Source organism: Parasteatoda tepidariorum, chromosome 8, assembly GCF_043381705.1.
Source record: "Parasteatoda tepidariorum isolate YZ-2023 chromosome 8, CAS_Ptep_4.0, whole genome shotgun sequence".
In the NCBI taxonomy this organism is placed as follows: Eukaryota; Metazoa; Arthropoda; class Arachnida; order Araneae; family Theridiidae; genus Parasteatoda; species Parasteatoda tepidariorum.
The window spans coordinates 80,199,678-80,223,163 of NC_092211.1; the positions used below are offsets into that span (position 1 = coordinate 80,199,678).

General features: G+C 29.3%; 1 protein-coding gene across 9 annotated transcripts in view; it reads right to left on the bottom strand.

Moving 5' to 3' along the window:
• Positions 1–23,486, bottom strand: part of LOC107451716 (histone-lysine N-methyltransferase SETDB1-B) — an 87,066-nt gene that overhangs the window by 21,805 nt on the left and 41,775 nt on the right. For 6 of the 9 annotated variants that reach the window (XM_016067895.4, XM_016067898.4, XM_016067894.3 and 3 more), the window contains 10 exons: positions 9,879–9,964; positions 8,339–8,554; positions 7,358–7,430; positions 5,450–5,517; positions 4,232–4,260; positions 2,838–2,953; positions 1,266–1,486; positions 1,093–1,171; positions 224–297; positions 62–135 (listed from right to left, as the gene is read on the bottom strand). In XM_016067895.4, coding sequence (XP_015923381.2) covers positions 62–135; positions 224–297; positions 1,093–1,171; positions 1,266–1,486; positions 2,838–2,953; positions 4,232–4,260; positions 5,450–5,517; positions 7,358–7,430; positions 8,339–8,554; positions 9,879–9,964 — 1,036 coding nt within the window. Of the gene's footprint in view, positions 1–61; positions 136–223; positions 298–1,092; positions 1,172–1,265; positions 1,487–2,837; positions 2,954–4,231; positions 4,261–5,449; positions 5,518–7,357; positions 7,431–8,338; positions 8,555–9,878; positions 9,965–10,323; positions 11,421–23,486 lie in introns of those variants that run through there. The other 3 variants (XM_016067900.4, XM_016067901.4, XM_016067902.3) reach the window with 3 other exon arrangements.

Sequence of the window (23,486 nt, forward strand, 5' to 3'; positions counted from 1 at the left end):
GCAATTAATTATAATTAACACTTATGTAACAACACTAAGGAAAAAAAGATTTATTTCTTACCTCTGGATACTTTTGTAAATAAGCTTTAATAAATTCTTTTAGATTTTCATGAACGTCATCAGCTACATCATTACCTTAACATAATTAAAAAAAATCAATTGTCATATTCAATGCAAAAACAATTTTTTGAATGAAACAAAAATTAAACATTAAAAAACTTACTTTGACCACACATGGCAAAAATATCATGGTGATAAATATATTGAGCATATCCATCATCAAAAAATATCAAATACCTAAAGAACATAAAACTTATATCATAAAAACATCTAAATAGAAAATGCCTTTTCAAAGATTTGAATCACGAGTTCAACAAAAAGAATGAACATAAAAATATATTTTGCCTAAAAAAAGTTATGTTTTTTTCTCTTGTAAGCTGTGGATTTCAACAAACACAATTAAGGAGTTCGCTTTCAGTAAAAGAATGTGTGAACTGACTTTTAAGTGAATTCAAGAAAATTAACTTTAGAATGCATAGAAATATCAAGAGTTTGATTCAGCCAAGTCTTTTTTTCCGCTCAATTATTGTTACATACCAACAGCCAACTATAATATACTTTTTTACAATAAGTTAAGAATAGATAAGTGAAAGTAAGAAAGGTTTGAAGCCTATTTTGAATTGCTCCATTAAACATTTTACTGAGTTCTACTTTAAATGGCTGATTCAAAAAATTACAAAGCATTTCAAAAAAGTGGAAAGTGATTTCATGACTGATTTAAACAATTTCAAAAGATAAATGTAACCAGGGAGCGCTAACCTCATTCAGATAGACTCTGGAAACATTAAGAAGATACGACAGATTCTGTTAAATCTTACCAATAAACATGGAAGAGATTGGTGTTAAAGGACAGTGTTAGCAAGATTATTTAAGCAGCTTTTTGACAATGTCAAAAGTTTCCCGTCACCAACTGATGTTACTTTGAAGGTGAATAAAGGCATTTGTTTCCATGTTTTATTCTATGCTTTTATTTACTAAATTTTTTAGGCACACTTTATATGCTGCTTTTAGTTTAAAAATTCCATCACTAACCTTTCACTGTTTGTAATTTTTGGAGGTTCTGCTGTTATTCCTGCATATATAGCTGTCCTAACGCCATCACAGTAACGAGCTTCAAAAAAAGTAATAATAATCTTTAATCAAAAAACTAAATTTAATTAATTTTATCTAAAATGCAAAATTAAATGAAATGAAGATAACCATACCACAAATTCTAGTTCCAACAGGTAATATAACATCTGGTGACTCCGTATAGGCCAGCTGTTTAGCACTAAAGAGTTTTAAAGGTGCAGTTTTTGTATTGTCAAATCTCACTTTATATAATTTACCATCACCTGAATCTCTAGCTGAGATTATCACACCTTCACCAAATTCTCCAACTTGACTAGTTCTCATTGCATACACTTTTATACCAGGTTGCAGTTGCCTAAAAATACAAATATAATATTACAAAAAAATAATTTTAAATTAGTAAAAAGTTTAAACTAGTAAAGATAAATAATGAACGTAAAAAACATTTTTTCATGTCAAAATAATCTGTACACAAAAATGTAACTAACACTTCTGAATATTTATCTTTGTCATGAACTATTTTTTTTCCCTATAAGGCAGAAAAACTTAAGTCTCTTATGTAGTACACATTAGCAGGGATGCAAAATGAGTCCTATCACGTAAACGAGGTTCGGAGAAAATTTCGGCAAAGTTCCGGGAAAATTTTTTGGCTTCATTAAAAATAAAATTTATATTAAATTTTTAATTGTAAAAAAATTTATGACATTTAAACAACTCTATGAATGCTTTTGTGTACTAATTTTTAATTGAAACAATTTACCAAACTTCCTGACTACTAAATTTTGTTGCTAAATGAAAAAATAGTATTTAGACAAAAAAGGCATTACAAAAAAAAAAAAAAAAAAAAAAAANAAAAAAAAAAAAAAGCAATCATTTTTTTAAAAAATGGCAAGATTGGGACATTTATCTCTAGGCCACTAGCTAATAAAGGTAGATTTATTGCGTTATGTCAATATTTACAATATGAATCTTTGCTTAAGTATCAAAAACTAAAGTAAAATAGGCAATGAAAGTAAAAATAACCCGGGTGATGATAACAAAATCAGATGCCATCATCTCCAAGACATGATTATTCTGTGGTTAAGGCACTTAAAGCTCACAGAGCTTTAAATTGATGGGTACCAGCCTGTCTGGGAAGTAAATGCATGCGCGCAGTGCTGACCACATTGTTACAACTATACCGTTGGTTACGAAATTGTAACCCCCGTTCAATTGTGGGCTATTGAGTGAATGCTTTACTTTAGCTATCTCCACATATTAAATAAGTGCCACGAGTTTCAGCAAGTGTTTCATGAACAGTATCGAAATTTTTAAAAAAGAACACTTACTTTTTACCCAATGACTGAATTTTCACATACTGAAAGGCAATCTTAATGATTCAAGAGAATACCTTATATATGCTAAAATACTTGTGCAAACAATATTTTATGTTTAAAAAATCAGACAAAAAAAAAAAAAAAAAAAAAATTTTTTNAAAAAAAAAAAAAAAAGATTCTTTCCCTGAATAAAAGACATTTTTGTCAATAAATGTAGACTGTTGTTCCTAAAAACAGGGATGGAAAATGTGGTCCTAGTAATTTATTCAAGAAAACGGATAAAATTAAAGACAACTCACGTAAATTTCACTTATGGCATCTTTTACCATTATAAATTAGTAGATTGTATATTAATTAGTAAGTATTAAATATTAAAAAATAAAGCATTACTTTCTTTTGAATTCTCCAACAGGGGGGAGGTGGTTTGTTTTTGTCTTCACAACATTAACAACTTCTAATACATCAGCAGAACATTTAGCCTCTTTGACCTCTGTAGCATTTTGATCCTAAATAAAAAGGCAGAAAACTCTTTACTGAAACAATTTTTCAAAAAAGGGTTAAAATATACTAACATAGATATATAATAATAATTCTTGAACTTGAAAGAAAAATAAAGCTAATAACCAATCATGCATAGTGTCCACACATTAATCGTTCGACCCATCAGCCGGATCTGACTGTTTATTATGCTTTTTCTTCACTCACCATAATGTAAAATTAAAGTTCCAGTTTGTTACCTTTCTACAGGAGTAACATACCCTTTGTGAAACACTTTAAATATTCAATTTAATGAGTAAGATTTGTACAACTAAGCTAGTTACTGTTTCTTTATTTTAAAGATATGCACAATGCCCGGAACATTACGAATAGGTCCATGATAAAACCTTACTATGTATAAATACTTCGGTTGTTGTGTTGTCATTACAGATGCTCATATTATTATTCACACAGTTAAACGATGGTATGCTAGCTTAATTCTATTTGAGATTTTTTTTTATAGTTATAACTGTTTGTTCAAGCTGTAATCATCCAGTCCAACTCATGGCAAATATTTCATTACTCCAACATCAGAAATATTAATACAACAAATTACTACAAGCGACTATTTTTAGTAAAAATATTATCTATATGGCAGCCTGACATTTACCAGTATTTGTTAAACAAATTCAAGAAAAATGGCAGAGTAAAAATATCAAATTTAATTTATTCCAAATTATAAGTCAGAGAGAAAGAGAAAAAAATGTGTGACTGTTAATTTATTTTTTATGGCAAGAAGAAAAATTAAATAAAAGCTGTGCTGTTAATAGTAAGAAAACTGGCACATGCTTCTGGTATTTTCCCATTAGCAAGGCAGTTTTATTTACATTATTTACCATTAACCCCTTCGCGCTGACTGTCACATATATGTGCCAGCAAGAAATGCGCTCACTTCCCTATAATGAAAATAAAATGTGTAAAATATATATTTAAACAAGAAATAACTTAAGTAAATAAAGTATCCATAGAAATATATTTAAATACTCTACAGAATAATATTAAACAAGGCGTTGCTATTTCGGTAATTTCATGGAATTAGGCATAACAGCAAAAAACAATCCGCCCCTGGAGAGACTGCCGGCCTCAGCGGTAAGTGCGCTTTCTCTCTTCCCGTCGCGAAAGGGTTAATAGCCATAGGTTGTCGGTAAAGAACTCGTCTTCCTCGCAAAAAATCCTTTTAAATTCATATTTATCTTGCAAGACAATAATGACAGAAATGTCACAAAAGGAAAAAAAGTTACACTTACTGGGGTGGCAGAAACTGTTTTCTTTTGATCTAGAGAAAATAATAAATATTAAAATTTTTAGATAATTGCAAACACTATAAAAAGAACATTACTTTCTAAACAAGAATTTATTATTGAATTACACATAAAATCTGACCTTAACTTAAAAACTTAACTTAAAAAATAAGATCTGACTGAACATATTAAATTTGAAAAGACTGGATTTTATTAAAAAAAATTATCAATAAACTAATTTAAGAATTTATCGGTTCATTCAGATAATACTCTGCAAATAAATATGTTGCGTAAGAAAAAGAAATATTCTCAGATTTCATACGGATTTAAGCTAAAGCTATTTCTAATAAATAACCATAAAACTTCCTATCACTCAGTAAAATAATTTTTGAAAAAAATATCAAATATTATTTCCTTATTGCATGCTCATAAATAATTATCTCAAATTCTATATTTAGCTGACAGACAATTACTTATAAAATATACTTGAGTCATTGTAAATAACCATCAATCATTCATTCATTCATGCACTCATACATACATGTAACTACATGAATACACATAACTACATTGCGTTTATAAGATACACCACAAAATATGCCATACTTTACAAAACCCAATTAAATACAGTATAGGAAGGTAAGAATCGTCACATAATTCATTAAGAAAAACTTAATTTTATAAACTTAACAAGTTACATTAAATATCCCAATCAAACATACAAGACACTTCTGAATTTTTTTACAAATGCCTACTCTTCTAAATATATATTTTAATATGAATTTTTTTTTTAAAAAAAAAAAGCATAGGGACAAAGTGTTAATTTTCTAAACATGAGAGGGTATCAAAATAGTGTTGTCCTAAAATAGCAATCTTACTAACTATTATTGCAGGCCCTGACATGGTCTTAAAACTGGATTGCACTAGAGAGCGCTTCAATCAATATTCTGATGCCATCAATACTGGGAGCAAACTACACAGATTGTTAAAACCGGTCGTGGCTTTTACCAGTTTAATCAAAATGCGATGCAACTGGTAGTAACACAGCAACTAATATATATCTGCTCTGTCATTTCCCTTGCAACAGAATCGATTTGAAAGACAATACCATTCACACATATTAAATTAAACTTACAATTTTTGTTTATGATAAGCTTTTTAAAATTTATGCATTTTTCAGCAACAATTCACAATGACAAATATAGAAAAAAAAATTATTTTTACCTTCATTTAAAACACTGCTATATAATGTCTTAAATTGAGCATTAGATTTTAGAGATGACAACGGAGACCTAAAACGGACAAGAAAACGTATTAATATAGACACCACATACATCAAAACTTTTTTTTTCCTTTTCTTTGCTATCAACGAAGCGTTTCTAACTTAGGACAAATAATAATTATTTTTATACTGTTTGATAAACTAGGCAATATTTGTCTAATTCAATTCAAGTAATAAGAATAATGTTATAATTTCAAAAATTATCATTAGTAGTTTGTGCTATTGGGTATGATGAAGGCATGCGAATAATAAGTGCCATGTTCGTATAATTATCTTTTTTACTTCTTTTTCAACAAAGATTCTAAAAATATATATTAAAATCTGGGTAATAAAATGCTATGTATATGTTAAAGAATTTTGAAACTTTAAGCCTAGATAACTGAAATTAATGTTACGATATGGCTAATCACTGAACTCGTAGAACTACTAATTAAAAAATATTCTTATTTTTTATAATCATTTAAAGTCAAACAAATTAGTTTAACATAAAAGGGTTTAAAATATAGATAGGTGATACATTTAATTATTTGTAAATGCTGTAAAATTAATTGTTTGATAAAATAAATTGTTTGAAGATTATTCAAACATTACAAAAATTGCTAAAGTTAAGAATCTATTAGACCACTATTTAGTTAACTCTGGTTAATTGACATGCTTACACAAAAAAAAAAATAATAAACCTAGAAATTATATTAATTTTTTTATTATATTTATTAATATAGAATTGATTGAAATTGAGAACAAGTTACTATGGGTTAAAATCAACCAATCACAAATTTCTCTGGATGTCCTATTTTATTTAAATGTATCTCACAATCAAACTGATTTATTGCAAGCCCTGGTTTTAAAAGATCCACAGCAGAAAAGTTTTAAATCCTTTTAAACATTCATTTTATGTACAATAAAAAAATGAAAAAACATCAGAAAACTTCATTGTTACAGTAAAAATTTCAGAATGTTTTAATATTTAATTTAGTTTTCATTTTAAGCTGGAAAAAAAAATCAGCAAAAGTAAGTGGGAGTATATTTCTGAAAAGAAATTGCTAACTTTATTGGAATCCAAAAATGTAACTGAAATTGAATTTACGACCGAACGTTTTAATTCTTTTTTTATTATAAAGTGGAACAAAAAAATTTTTGAATGTAAGTGGGAGTATATTTTTGAAAAGAAATAGCAAACTTTATTGAAATCTAAAAATGTGACTGGTAATGAGTTTTGCACCAAGAGTGTTGTTGTATGTTGAAACAGAAGTAAGGGACCAAAGTTCTGCCGCAGACAAAACAAACATATTTTTTATGGTCAGAGTAAATAAAATAACTTTTTTACATTTTTCTATTAAATTATTATAGTTTATGGCTAGTTTTAAACAATCTGTGGTTTAACATTCAAATTGCCTTGGTTCCTATGTTTTGTACGAAACATGTTCAACAGTATGAGTTGTAGAATATAAAATGATTACAGATTGATGACTAACAGATGTCAAAAATTCATCCGTTACCATTTCGTATTTAAAAGCGAATATCTTATGGTAAAAAAGGGTGTACCCAAATTAACATATAATACTTTTAATAAATAATTAATAATAAATATGTATGAAAATAATATTTCTCGTCTTTATAAATGCTGAAATTTGATTTGCACATAATTTATTACAATAAAAAATAAGTTCTTTTTAAATCATTTCTAATTTATTTTCGTAAATTATGGTTAATTTTGATTGCCTCATAGTTTAATGACCAAATGGCCAATTTAAAAATTGAATGAAAGTGAATATTTTATTGCAATAAGTGGTGCAGCAATAACAAAATATAAGACAATACTTCAAAGAAAGACTAAACATTATACATACATAAAGATAATATTCCTGGTCTTTATAAACGCTCGAATTTGATTTGCACATATTTCAATGTCACTTGCTATACCTAAAATAAAATTGAATATAAATTAATTAATTTTTTTCTTTTACTTTAAAATTTTAATATTATTTTACCACATATAACATAATTGTGTAAGGAAACTTACACAATTTTCAAACTGTAAATTAAAGATTTAACTTCAAATTTACCAAAGATCTAAATTATATTAATTGTTTTTGGATGTTTCTTTATTTATTTTTATTTATATATATATGTGTGTAGTAAAATGTACAGGGTTATTCATAATTCCCTCCGGGCAGGAACTGGACTATTGCATGGATGTATGCCGTGTGATCAAGGGTTCACACATAGAACACCTGTAATGTATGTAAGTAAAACTTGAATAGTTTCGGAATAATTTCATATGTTTCTTTTTTTCATATTCGTCTTCTTTTTTTTTTTTACAATAACGCTTCGAAACCCCGAAGGGAATTATGAATGACCCTGTACTTCATGAAAAGTTTTTTGGAAAATTATGTTTCATTAAATATATGGATTTATGCAATACTTAGAGCTATTATTATAGATTTATGCAATACTTAGACAGACTTGAGATTTGGATAAAGAGTCTGACAATGCATCAACTCAAAACATGAAAAAATAAATAAAGTGTGTGAAACTTCTTGACACATAAAGGATACATTTAAATTATTTACATAATTACATAAAAAAAATTTACTACATGGGTACATTGACAGTCCAACTTTAAACTTTATATAAATCAGGATAAAAAAAGAATAAAACGAAGTAAAGCAACAAAATAATGTAGAAATAGTAACAATTCTTCTAAAGTTTAGGGTGTCAGAGATTCTGCAAAATGTCAGAAAAATCTCATGCCTGTTCAATTTATAAGTTTTTTTTAGCAAAAAGGTAAAACTAGAACAAATTCAATTATTTACTAAACCATTACTTACTTCTAAATTTCGATGTTGCTTCTTTTGTTTCTTCAACCAACTGATTATTTTGATGTTTTGTTGCTTTGGCTGAAAGTTGTTTACAACTTGAGAAAATGTCAAATCTCAAATGAGTTGCAACATCAGATGTTACTGCTTTTCCATTTAGAGTTGTTTCTTTCGTGTCATGATGTCCATTGAAACCATTTTCTAAAGGCTTAATCTTCTTTTTTTCATCTAAACATGAAAAAAATAACATGTAGAAGAATAGTGTTATACCCTGATTCGATTATTTTCCTTTTAAAGCTCATATGAGAATTATACTTTCAATAATATTTTTCTTTTCACATGATACCGATATATTTGAAATTTGACCAGCCCATCATGCGAATACAGCTCGCCTATTAGGACGTCTTTAAATATTAGTTAAGCTTTTGCCTTTTGGTCCATTTCAGGCCATCAGCTCATCAGGCTGATGTGGCTCATCTACTAGAACATCTTCAAATAAATTTAGATGATACAGTATTTATCGGACAGCATAATACTTAAGGAGTTAATAATACTGCACATTTACATGTTTTTAAAAATACTTCTATTCCTGTTTAAACTGACAAAAACAGATTAGGATGATGCTGAAAAATTATGTTTATGTAAATTACATAAAAATAAAACTTTCAAAAATTTAAAAGCAAGGGTATAATAATAAATTATCATTTTTATAATGCTGATCACAAAATTCAAGATATAAACTAAGAAGAAGGCAAATTTTAAAAAAATATTAATTCCAAATAGGTGTACTTGCAACTCAAGATAACTGATGCACAGACACCTATAACTGATAAACAAAGACCAGACTTATGACTTCAGCACCAGCGCTGGTTGTTTATAAACAAGATAGCATATTAATAATTTAGATATTGCTGACGGCAAAGGTTGAGTTAATTTGTTCAGCATAAGTTAGAATGTTAATTAATGTGAAGAAAATTAAATACAATGCGGAATTTGTTAAAATATAATTCTTTTATGTCAATGTCTCTTATTTAGCCTAGATTTATTACTTGTTTATGTATATTTTATTATAACCATGACAATTTTTGTTTTGTGCATTTGGCAACTTTGTAGCATAATTATTTCGTTCATGTTTTACATAGCTTCATGCCTGTCCTAGAGCTCAGCAAGAAATAAACCAAATCTTTCTTAGGGTAAAAATGTAGAATGTGTCACTTAAGAAAGTTCATATTTGGCATGGCAGGTTTACTCGAAATAGAATGGAAAGAGTAAACAGTTGAACACAAAAACAAATGCCATGTTTCAACAGCCAATCAAGACCGATACACATGCTGATGACACTAGCAAAAACCCATCTCCTTTCATGGTAATTCAGAAAAATCTCTTTTATTTTGAATATTTTAAGAGGTACAACCTAACAACTTTTTATAAAAATTAAATAAATAATTAAATACATATATTCAACCTTGTTAATATTCAAAACACAATCTCAAATTTAAAAACATTATAGAAAAATTTGAAATAAAAAAGAATGTTTAAATATTTCAATTACCTTTAATATTAGAATCTGAACACACGTCTGGTTCGGAATTAGAATTCGAAATTGGCACAACTGCATCTGCTCCTGGCATAGCTAATCTAAAATTAAGAAATGTTAAACTGTATTACACGCTATTGTAGATTGCAAAGTGATAAATCAGATATCATAAAAAAGATACAAGACAAATGTCAATAAATACAAATAGTCCTTTTATAGGAAAAAAATCTCAATTATGATATGTAGCACCAAAAAAAATTATAGTGATGATAAAATAACAATTATAAATCAAGTCAAACTGTAATGTAATACAGAACATACTTTGAAATTTGCAATTAACATGTTATTAATCAAGAACAAGATATTTAGCCAATTTATAAGCATGGTCCATTCATTCAAACATTATTCATATCTTGGTATTACAATAAATTATACAAAATGGAGTGGTTTAATACTGTACCTGATCACAGTAGGTAAAATCAGAGGCACCAAACACCACTACCAGATTCTTATACAACAATTAAACTAAATAATATATTGTGGCTTGCCTGAAAGTGCTATGAGTTTTACCCTTCAAAATTTCCCTGTTCTTTGTATAACATTGCCTGACTGAAATTTAAATTTCTCTCCAGAAATCAGACATTTTCATGCATCGACATTTTTCAGGCAGTAGTGAAAAATTCATACAAAAGTTCATTAAAATACAATGTGGGTAATTTCTATAAAGTTTTAACTAAATTTTTACTAGTTCTAATAATCATCAAAAAATAAAATAAATACACATAAAAATCTGACTATAAGTATGAAAGAAATTTTAACAATCAAAATCATAAATTTAAATTTAAGATAGACTTAAATTTGTACCTCTTATAAAAAACAAATACAGCATATAAAAAATGCTATAAATATTTGTGTATAATACCAAACTCATAAAATTAGAGAAATAGCACCGAAATTTTCTTAATCTTTTATTATTACAGATACAATAATTAACTTAAATAAGAAAAAAATAATATTGAAGCTTATAAGCGAAATATTATAAATTAACTTTAGCTTATGATATATATTATAAACTAAATATATTTTAATAAACTTAAAATTGGATTACTGTTAAATATATGCAAAATTCATGAACTGTAACTGGAAATGAAAAACCAACAATTGAAATTGGTTAGGACGAAATCTATTGATCAATTGAAAGAAGAACTAAAGGCTATAGTCATAATTACACACATTACATAATTCATAATAATGCGATCGACACAGTTCATACGATTTAAAAACAATCTTTCAAATAAAATTCATTCATATGAAAAAGGCTTTGTTTACATTCCATAGACATAAAAAAAAAACGCACCAATAAGCAATAAATCTAAATCGGCAGAGTTAAGATTAAAATAATACATTTCAAATGAATACAATATAAGCTAAAAATAACTAAAAAATCGTTAAAAATAATTTTTAAATAAAAAAGTCCTAGAGGAAAAACCCATCAAAAGTAAAAAACTATCAACCATCCCGCCTTAAACCAATCGTGCACATGGCGCCACCTCGATTGAAAAAATGAAACTAATATGCGAGTACTAAAGGATCTTTGTTTGCCAAGGTACTAAATATGGATGAAAGTGGCTAGACCTGTGGCAGAATTTTTTTAGTCTTTCTGCGACAAACCTCTCTAGCACTAATATCTTTCTGCAAGATACTTTTATTTATAAATAAATACTGTAAATAAGTATAAGTAAGTTTTAACAAAGTAATAAGTTTTAACAAAGAAACTCATACCAAGTTTTGAAAAACTGACATTTCTTCACTTGTTAAGTAATTCCAAACTATATTTAATGATCTAATAAAAAAAATTCTCAGAGAAAAAGTTATTATATGTTATACAAACATCATTTAAAGTGCTAGTACGAAAAGCTATTAAAATAACATAAACCATCTGATTGGACAATGCTACCTTATTTAATGAAATAAAAATTCATGAAGTTAAATAACTTCTAACAGCATTTTTGATAACAGATATATGTTAATTTTCTAGTCGGCTGTTAGTTTAGATTGAATTTTCTAAATAACGAACAATTTTCGACATATTGTATTTGAAAATTGCGATAGGAAATGCGAAATAAAATATAAGTTAATTAATTGGTAACATTCAATTTGAAATACATGAAAATGTTAACACACGTGACCATTAGGGGTCGCTAGGATCTCCCAATTATTTTCACTAATCAACAAATATTGTCTGGCCCTTGGCATACTGTCTGGCCATACGGCATACTTACAAAATTTCCTATTTTTACTTTTACTTATTTATTATTTTTAAGAACCACAAAGGAAATTATTACAAAGTTTAATTAACTCTTTTCAATAGCTATGAAAAAAAGTATGCGTAAGTATAGTTTAAAGTAGCCATTTCACAATTTTGTCTTAAAGAAAGTTAATCCCCTCCTCTGTCAATCACTCGTCTTGGTGGTCTACTAGAAAACATGGAAGCCAGTTTCATCCGAAACATTAGCTTATATACAGGGCTGATTGTGCTCCGGAAAAAATCCTGATTTCCGGATTTTTCGCTAACAGTGATCCGGAAGTTTCCGGAGATCGAAAGTCCAGATGTTTCAAAAAATCATTGATCACTTAAATTTCCGGAAATCAAATTTTTAAAGGTAGAACTTAAAAACACAGTTTATTTAATTTGTTTGTAAGGGAGAGCCACAGAGGTACTTTATAAGCTTATATTCATGATTAATATTCATTTTTTATCACTAAATAGTTGTTATAATCATAAACTCAAAAAAAAAAAAGACATATTTGTAGATTTTAATAACTTCTCCAGGTCATCATAGGTATGTGTAAATGGTATAGGTATGTGTAAAATTTTAAATATATTTTTAGTAAACTAAGAAATATTGAGAAAAAGGAAAAAAAACCTTGTTTAAATTTTTTTCTAATTTTTCAATTTAAACTGTTTTTGTTTTGTTTTGTTTTTTTTTTTCAAATTCAGGAAATTTTCCGGAATTTTGACTTGGGCTCACAATCACCCCTGTTATATAATAATAGCTTTTTGTACCATCCATAAAGGAAATTTGTGAACACAATATTTTTCAAACTGTGAACACGTTATGGTTGAAACAATTGCTAAAATGAAAAAATTAATAGTATTACTGAGCTTATCAATCATGAGTAAAGATATGATGAATGAAATGAAACAAGAACTTGCAGTAGAAATAGCGTTTTGTTTGACTTAAGGAAAATTGTATCTATAACAAAAATAACTTATGGTGTCCAAATATAGTAGAAATACATAATAGCGTTGTAAAATTTCTGGCAAAAGAAGTAAAACATCCTTTTGCGTAATTTCATTGCGCATTCTGCACCAACTAGCACTATGGGTAAAAAACTTGCAAGATGGTACAATTTTACATGGGTGAACGAATTTGTAAAAGTAGGTGAAATATTAGAATAAGTGGAGTGTGTGAATCAGAGAACTTAATCCTTGAATAATGGAACGATCTTACTCAAAAGTTTTCAGTCAAGAAAAATGTAAGTCTGCCTACGCGTCTGAGCAAGACTTATCGTCAATGAACTCCAAATGTACTGTAAGAAACTGCATTGATTATTTAAGTGAATCATGTGTATTATTAAAAACAAACAGTTATAACCCAAAGATAAATGACTTGGCTAATTTCAGCAGCAGGTGTTCCACTTAATGAGATTAAATGCAAGCAGATTTTGGAGATCAGATTTATTTGTATCATTAAAAGACTGTTTGGATAAACAGCAAATATATTATGTGAAGCGGCTAAAGAAACTATGATTTTTTAAGTGAAAATATAAAGGCAATAAATGATATATTACGAATTCTACAATTTTTTTTCCTTTAAGAAATTTAAAAACAATTAACATAAAACTAAAATATGTTTTAAATAATTTTCGTTTAACTTACATTTAATGCAAGTTAATAACAAAACAGTAAATATAGTTACAATATATAATAAATATAGTATCGACTGTCTGAAACCAAAACAAGTATGGAATAACATCTTTTTTTTTTTTTTTTTAAATATTCCAAGTGGCACACTTGCCATTCGAAAGTAATTTAAACTGGCACACTAATCGAAAATGGTTTGCTGCCATAGAATATTTAATATTGTGACTCAAATACACCTAAAAATCAAGTCAGACAGATTTTGACCACATACATATTCAGTTATTTTAATGAAACTGGAGACGATATTTATAGGACACTATTTTAATTCCATGAAAATTCCATAAGGCCCTTTACTATTACAGAGGATACTGCAGAATCCTGAAAGAAACAATTTTTTTTCCTTCTTTTTTTTCCACCGTCTTACAACGTTTATAAGGAAGTTACGAAGAGTTAAAAATAGCATCTAAATTAAGCATCTAAAGTTGAGCATCGAATTGGGTTTTAGTAAAATACGTTCAACATTTGAAAAGCAATCGTGAAAGGGATGAATTATCGATCATTCTCTATAGAAGTTAGAATTAAGAAATGTGCATGCTGCAGGCGGTAAGTTACAATCTAATTTAGGGGTCGGAAAGAAGTGGCCCGCTGGCCGTTTAGTAATTTTACGTGGCCCACTATGCCCTTTAAAGTAAGCAGCAATTTGTAGATTTCTTCAAATTATAAGGTTTGAAATATTTTATTAATTAATAATTTTTTAAAATTAATAATTTTAAAAAAATCTGAAATATAGGTTTTCAGAAAAATTTCATTCTTACAAATATCATTACCCCCACCCCCTTCTTTTTTTTTCTTCCACTGACGTGGACAATAAAAATGGCCTTCAGCTCTGTTAAGAAAAAGCAATCCCACCTGTTTTTATGATTTCTCCCGCACAACTAGATAAAGCAAACTTATTAGTGATGTGGTTACAGACTTGAAGTTTTTTCAAGCTAGGTTAGAATTTATTCAATTCCCGTGTTGCATCAGTTTTCCACGAAGCACAAATAAACTGTACACTGAGTGGCCAAATTATTATGACCACCTCAGAGTTTTATGCAAATGAGTTATTGCGTCACAGCGTTGCCGCTAGAGGGCAAGATAACCATAATACGAGAATGCTGGACATCAGTTATACTGTGTTGCTTGCTCAGATATGGGAAAGAAAAGTGATTTAACTGAATTTCATCGGGGAATGATTGTGGGTGCGAGATGTGTCGGAACGAGCATCAGCAAAACGGATGCACTTGTGAAGTGTTCTAGAGCAGCAGTTGTTAATGTGTACAAAGAATGGACAATCAAGCAAAAAACCGGATCTCAGCGTCAGACTTGTGGTCGTCACAGGGTACTGAATGCTCGATCAGAGAGAAGGCTGGCCAGGGTTGTGCAGCGCAACAGGAGAGTAACAGTGCGACAAATTGCAAGTGATCTAAATCAAGGAGCAACTGTGAACGTCTCTGAACGTACTGTTCGACGCACATTGCGCCGTATAGGGTATGGAAGCAGACGACTGAAGGGGTGGTCATAATATTTTGGCCACTCAGTGTATATTTTAATAGAGGAATTCGAAAGGTTCTTTCAAGAATTTAACACATATGCCTTGGAAATAAGGATGTTTCAGAATCCATTTCAAATAGATATGAACATCATCTTTCCAAAATATGAAATGACTATCTAAAAAAATTTGTAATAGCATAGATTTAAAAACATTTTATTCAAGTATTTTTTCCGAATAAATTTTAAACATAAAATGATTTGCAGGTGGCATGTTCTTTGTTTTTGGAGGAACTTACACTTCTAGGGAACAAACATTTTCTAAGAGGTTAGTTGCAAAATGAACTATTATAAATATACTATTAGGCTCGCAGATAAGCACCTTTTAACGACCTCGAGGACTGCTATGAAAGTAGACAAAGAAAAGTTAGCTTCCAGATTATAACAGCAGGTATCACATTAAATGTGTTGGTAGTTTGGTAGCACATTGATAGTTTATTGAATAAGTTTTTGATTATAAATATGATTTTATTTAGTTCTTATATGCTAAGAATTCAGTTTTAAATGAAAGGTAAAATGCAATTTTCACCCCTTTTAGCAGAAGTTGTGAATAGGAAATAAGTGCGGTCGGCATCCTATGTTTCATTTATACAGAATGACCTCCTTTCCATGTGTAAAAGATTGCCGATGCTTGGTCTAATTTAAATTTCCCTCAATCTAGTTTGAAATCAAAAGAAACTCCTTTCCATCCTTGAATAGGGACTGTGATTTTCTTCCTCACAGGAGAAAGAGCTTTATTTAAGCACTCTTTTTGGCTACGATGATTGCGACAAATACGTAGATTAAAAGAGAAAAGAATCGAGGAACTCCGTCAATGACGACTACAAATCTAGTTAATAATATGCATTTCTAGGTATAGTATGTATTGTCAACTAGTAAAACAAAATCAATTTTTACTGTCCTTCGGATAAAAACTTGATGAATTGAGAACTGCATATATTACATCTTATTAAATCAAATGATTAAAAGTGAAGAAGCAACTGGTGTGATGAACTGTTCAAATTCCACTAAGAAACTCTTAATAATTGAACGATCTCCCGTAATAAGAAATGTGAAATTGATCTATCAATAGAACAAAGCACTAATATCATCGGGGCTTTTCACTTATGTGGAAGATGGGAAGAGGAGCTAATCCTGTGAAGAAATAAGCAAATTAAGAGGAAAAAATAAACGAAATTTTGTTTTAGAGAGAGAATTGAGTAATTTTAGTTTGTCCCACAGCTTGAACACAGGAAAATTAAGACTCGATTTCGACTACACAGCATGAGATGCAGCTCAAAATCGAGATTATTTGCAACAAAAAACAAAATTTGGCATTGCAATACACTCTGGTCTAAAAGGCAGAAAATCCAGCCACCCTCCTAAATCCAATTAACGATGCTGTTTCTGATAAGATCCTTGAAAAGGTGAGGCTGAGGAACTTTGACCTCACCGCAATCTATTCCGTTTTAAAAAAGAATGGAATTCCATGGATTTATTTTGCTTTCAGATGTTTGTTTTAATGACGATATAATTCTATGGGGGGGGGGGGCTTTAAAGAAAGATTTTCCTATGCTTTAAGACTCAGGATTAGATTAGTATGAATGGCAATTACACATCTTTTAATTTCCTGATTATATGATTCAAGGAGATTATCCAGAAAAAGACCTTTCTACTTTAGAATTGGTCCTTACATTGCATTTTAATCATTAGCATTTTTAAGTCCATTGATTTCATTAGCTCTAATTTTTATATCACATTTTCTCTGCCCTTTATCAACTCAGCAATATCCTCTTCATACCGTAAATTCTATTAAGATTCTCTTTTATTAATTTCGTCCGTAGATACGGATGACCCTGCTTTGGTAACAAAAACGTTAGTACTTTGACCCTTTATTTACCAAATCATTAAAAAATTAACAAAACTGTGCGAAACTTTTTTGTTTCATTAAATGATGTCAATTTTTCACTTCGACACATTCTTTTTTTTTTTTAATATTCAATGATATTTTCTAATTTTTCATAAAATTTTTAGTTTGGGACTTATACCACGCTACATAATTTTCATTTAAGTTAAATTTCCTTCAATACTTTGTTTTATAACTAGTCAAAAATGATATTGAATCAATTTAAAAATGTGAAAGAGACTTACTTGCAAAATTGACGAGATAGAAAGATGAGAGTTGAGAAATGAAAGTGAGAAATTATAAACTGGCGTCGCGTTTTTGAATGAAATATCGACTAAGTAGTTGCATAGGTGATTATAGGTGTCGGTGCAAGGTTTGAATCGATCAGTATCCATGAGAACTAACAAGATTCTAGGAAGGCAGTGATATTTATAGTTTGTCTAAAGTAAGAACTTCCCTAGCCATTCGTTTGGACCCGTGGCGGTGACTATGGTAACGAGGTACAACTATTTTAAGTAGGGGTTTGGGTTTTTTATTTAGGACAGGTTTTGGCTCGAGTTGGCGAGAGAAATGTAATATTTTTCTCCGGTCTATTATGTAGGCTCTCGAGAGCGAAGAGAAGCTACCCTGCCTGAAATTCGCTGTTCTTATTTCCATAGCAGCAGACGGCCTCAGACTTAATAGCGAGGGGAGCTCTTGTCGTAGAAAACTATATTTAGGTCAATATAAATATTAGTAAACAATATTTGTAACAGTATCGATTGTTGGAAATACTAAAAAATTATAAAAGGGATAATATAGAGTTGCTATTTAATAAACGTTTACGAGCAGATAGAACTTCAAAACAAGACTATAACCCTTTCTACAAGCAACACGAAAATTGTCCTAGCGAACTGATTTAATTAATCATGAAACTTTGATAGACCGCTGCGGCATGGCACTTTTAGTTACTGGTTGCATTCCAATGCGGCTATTTTATGCATGGCGGTTATTTTTAATACTTTAATTGTTGTAAAACGCACAAGTTATTTAATTATAAAATTAGTATTGTAACTAGTTAAAATATTTTTACTCGTTGACAAGGTAATTTAATACCGGTCGATTAAGGGATAAACTGACGTTATTTCTTCAAGAAATGATAGTTGCACTTGCAAATATGTTGAAATCACGGTTGTCTCGTTATTTGATAAGTTAAAGTTCTTTCCGATTCTGCATATAGCGATTTATCTTTTTTTATGGGTTAAAACTCTAAGCGAAAGCTTTTTTTTTTCTTTCCCGGAACCACTTTTCATAATACATACAATAGAACGATGATACCGAGTGATTTTTGATAAAAAATACTAATCTTTCTATATGTACCAATAAGTGGTTACCGAAGTTTATCCAAGGTTATCAAGTTTCACCTGTATAAATTGAAATTTGCCAAAGATATCCACGACACTATATTTGTATATCTTTTCATTTGTATAAAAGATATGTTATTTTTCTTTTGCGAAGCATAAAATTAGTCAGTATTCGTTGAACTGATCTTAAACATACTAAGATTTGGAAGATAATCCCATTTGCATTCGCTATTTTCCATTTTGCAAAGACTAGAAATGAGAAACTTTTTTTTTTCAATAACTGAAAGCTTGAAATTGATAATCATAATTTTTTTTATTTATATATTTTTTTTATCTTGTACTTGTTTCATCACCGGTAATAGCAAAAAGCGCCTTATCGGTAAAATTCCATATATTTGAAATATAGAAACACCATATAATCAAAATGTATTTTAATAAGCTCAGCATTTTGTTATAATGAATGCTGCTCACGAAGAACTGACGTTCATCACAATAATTTTAGCACAGCTGCTTCACGGTTTACCTATTAGTTATGAAACTGTAATATAGCGTAACGACATTATATATTTAGTAGAAGATACAACTTGAATACTTAAAACATTTTAATTAGTAAAAAGTATTTGAAATTACGAGAATGAATAACAAAAATAAGCTTCTATTCTATCGCTTTCAATATAATAATATGCGTAAGTCTCGCACAAGCAAGGATAAATATTTAAATCATTTTCAAATTTACGATTATATAATTTAGAAATACTTTCCTTTGATAAAAAAAAAACTATATTTTATTATCAATAGCAGAAATTAATCAAGTTTATTTTAAATGGAAAGGAAATTTTCTCTTTTAATATCTCCTTTAATGAGCCGCAAATCGTTTGGTCTAAGAGAGAAATATAATTCCATACTACATTATCGTTTTGACAAAATTGTCTGCTCCATTTCTTTTTCTTTCAGATATCATCATTAGAATGGGATACCTACAAGTGGCGTAGTATGGGTATCTCGAGTCTGATGGATTGTTGAAACGTGGCATTTGTTTCCTTTAACTTGTTCCATTCAATTTTGAGCAGGCAAAGTCCGTCAAGTATCAATTCTCTTATGTGATTCATTCTATATTCTTACACAAAGATTCTTTCACAAATATTTCAATTCTTTCACTATATATTTCTTACTGAGCACAAAGACAGGCACGAAACCACGTAGAACATAAACTAATTATGCATCGAAGTTGCCAGTTACACAAAACAAAAAAATATCACGGTTACAATAAAATATTAATAAATTAATAATAAATCTGAGTTAAGTAAAAGACGTAGACGAGAAAGAATTATATTTAAATAAATCCGATGTGCGATACGGCGTTTCCTTTAATTAACCTCACGTTAATTAAACATTCTAACTTATGTGGAAAAACTTAGCTAACACGTCATTTTGCTTAAAAACGATCAGCTGGTGCTTACGACATAGGTCACACGTGTGTGTATCCATGATCTTCCTGAATTCCGTATTACTTAAGTTTAACAGCTTTGGAAACTTGTTCATTGAGCATGATAAATGAAGACATACTTTTTCAATAAAACAGAATTTTGTTTGAAAAAATTGCAGTAAATAACAAGTTGATGTGAAGTATAATTTTTGGATAGAATTCCTTCTAAAACTTTTTCTGCTAATTTAGAGACATCGTCTTTTGACTTATGATTGCTTGTGTAATACTGACGTTAACCTATTTCCTTCCGCATTGTAAATATGAAGTAAATAGTATCAAATTTTAAACCTGTTCTTTGAGTGCATTTTGTTTCCTTTTCAAGTTGGAATGTTTTACTCTAATTTTTAAGGGATTTCATTAACTGCTTTTTCCACAGAAGGTATTAATTCTAGAAGATTCAGAAATATACTTAACCTTCAGATACATACATTGATTTTAGCAATAGATCAGAAGCTATGTTGATTTTAGCAATAGATCAGAAGCTTTGAAAAATAATCCCTGTTATTCAGCGTTGAAACTAGAAAGTCAGCAAGCAATGACGTAGTCAGGAAAAGAGTTCGTGTGATCTGGATTTCTCCAAAAAGCTAACAAAAAAAATTAACAACAAAAAAAATTAACAAGTGTTTCAAGTCCGAATTAATTCTTTTTCCAAGCTTAGCAAGACAATTTAAGCATGATCTTACTTTTCTTTTTTTTTCTTTTTTGGATTGTGTTTTCAATTATCACTTGCAATCAGCATTGACAACAAGTCTTCGAAAATTTCACTTTTCACATTTTATAATTAATTTATAATAGTTTACCATTCCAGGTCCTCAAAGGGCATTTGTAATAGTACACTTTCCCAAAACCATGCTAATCTCAATAGGGTTAATTAAAATCTTCAAAATAACATAAGAGATCTGCAAAAAAGAACAACATTGACAACAAAAATTCAGTAAGTATAAGCGGGATGTATTTTGTGAATGTGTAAGTTCATAAGGAAGAAAAATGTGATATTCTTTCTACTGTGAAGGAATAACGCTTCTTCAGTAGTATGAGGGAAAAGGAAAAAAGAAACGTTTAATAAGATCCTCCTTAAAATATTCTGGAGTAAACCGGTTTAGAAGAAAAACGCTTTTGAAAAAGCCAAATCGTAATAGGCTAAACAGGAAGAATTTGTAATGTAATATAAAAACGGTATAACTTTTTCTTCCATGCACAAGTTTATTAATTCAATATGTAGGTTATAATTAACAGCAGATGTTATAATATAAAACGGAAAGTTTGTTTAATATGATCCTTACAAATCTCCAATTTTTAACAGATTTTCAACAAATTTCCATATGTTAGAGGCCTTGGCAGAAAAGTACAGGCATTTGTAAACTTCATCTTAATACCCGTTTGCACGCAAATAAAACTTCTTATAAGAGTAGTTATATGTTAAAAATTACAAGTAATTAACAAGATTATAAGTTTTTTTAAAAAAAATCGAGATACCCAATTAGGTGAATGCAAGCTTTAAATTAAAATTTATGTTTCTTCTCACTGTTGACTCAATTAATTACATGTGATTTTTTTTTTCTACGTCAGTATGAAATTATTTACCATTCATCTTTAAAACCTACAACCTACAATGAAAAAAATTCAACAACAAAAAAACTTTTGAACTATATGAATAATTAATAGTTAATACCAACAAGTTCCTACCTATTTCAATCTTATTACTCGCTAAATTAGAAACTAAAACGCACTTTTTGATTAGAACTTTTCACTTAGTGAAAAAATACTTTTTTTACAGTATAGTAACTTTTATATTCCTTAGGTGTAGGTAGTTTTGATCAGTACAGTAACAACTATTTTACGCGGCTGCCAATTTAGCTGACTAAGTGTTCTGCGGGCTTATAATTCTATGCCAAAAATAACTACAAGTGGAAAAACTTCTTAAAATTGCGTGATGAATGTGGAAAACGAAACAAACATTTTAACTGCTCTTCATTTTGCCTATTTTCAAGATTAACAATCATTACAGTAAGTCAGGATTGCTTGGTTAAATGTACTAGAAGCAAGTATGCAGCGATAAATTAAAGCGTAATCCCGAAGACAATGTAGTTAAAAGGGAAAAGAGTGATGAAATGTAGAAGAGATCAAGCGATGTAACAAACTAGGTCAATACCTTGTTTCCACTAGCAAGTTAAAAAAAAAAGCTTAAACGCTAGGAAAATCAGTTTATGAAAGCTCAAATTTACCTTAAGAAATAGATTTCTTAAAAAAAAAAATTTAAAAAAAGGACTACAAGAATTGGAGTTTCGATGTTTTTTTGACACTCATATTTACATAAAGACATATCCCCTGGTAGGAATCATGCAGTGACAGATACTGGTCAAAGTAAAAATTACAGTAACGCCAACTCGTAACTTTTTTTCGTTTAGTAAACAAAGTATACACAAATAAGGGTGACGCAAGCTCATATTTTTGAGACAGGATAACTAGCATTATAACAAATGAAATTCCTATTTTCCCGAATCCTGATATATACATATTTTATGCCCGCATGAAAAAAAATTAACTATATAGTCTTCCACGTAGTTTGCATTTTTTCCGGACAAAATCTATTTCTTCCAGGACAGAGGAAGAAATTGGACAAAATAGAAGAAACTACAAAAAAAGCAACAACAGCACAGAAAATTTTAGCTGAACCGCAATTTATTCGTTAAAAACAAATCTCTGTAGTTTTCTGATGTTACCGTAAATTTATCAAAAACATGCCTTTTTTACAGCTTAAATCACAAAAGATTTCTTCAGCAAAATATACAATTGCTTAAACTTAATTTGCAAATTTGACAATGTGCAAATTAAAATCCAAACAAGTTCCCAAAATTCCACGTTTGTACCTTGTATTCCAATTTTCCATTATTCCAATTTTTTACAGCTTAAATCACAAAAGATTTCTAGTTCCACCATATCACACATTCAACAAAATATACAATTGCTTAATTTAATTTGCAAATTTGACAATGTGCAAATTAAAATCCAAACAAGTTCCCAAAATTCAACGTATAGAGAGAGATTCAGTAACCTCTAATTTCGGCAATTCACAATACAATTGTGACGTCACCCATTTTCCTTGTACTTCATGAAAAATAATCCCCATAAACTAGGATAGTAGGGGCCTGTGCAAACCGTAGCGCACGAGTAATTTTAACAATCGGCCATGTTATCGAAGGATAATGAGTGGTACAGGGTACAAATCAGTTTCTTGTTTCATCAACCTCGATTGGGTAGTGAATTAACAGACGATTTATATCTTTTAAGCTCGCGTCGTCATAAAGAATAAAATTAGCTATCTGTTTTTTCTTTTCAACTTCAAAATTATGTCTAAAAAAAATTCCATACAGTATATAAAATTTTTTCT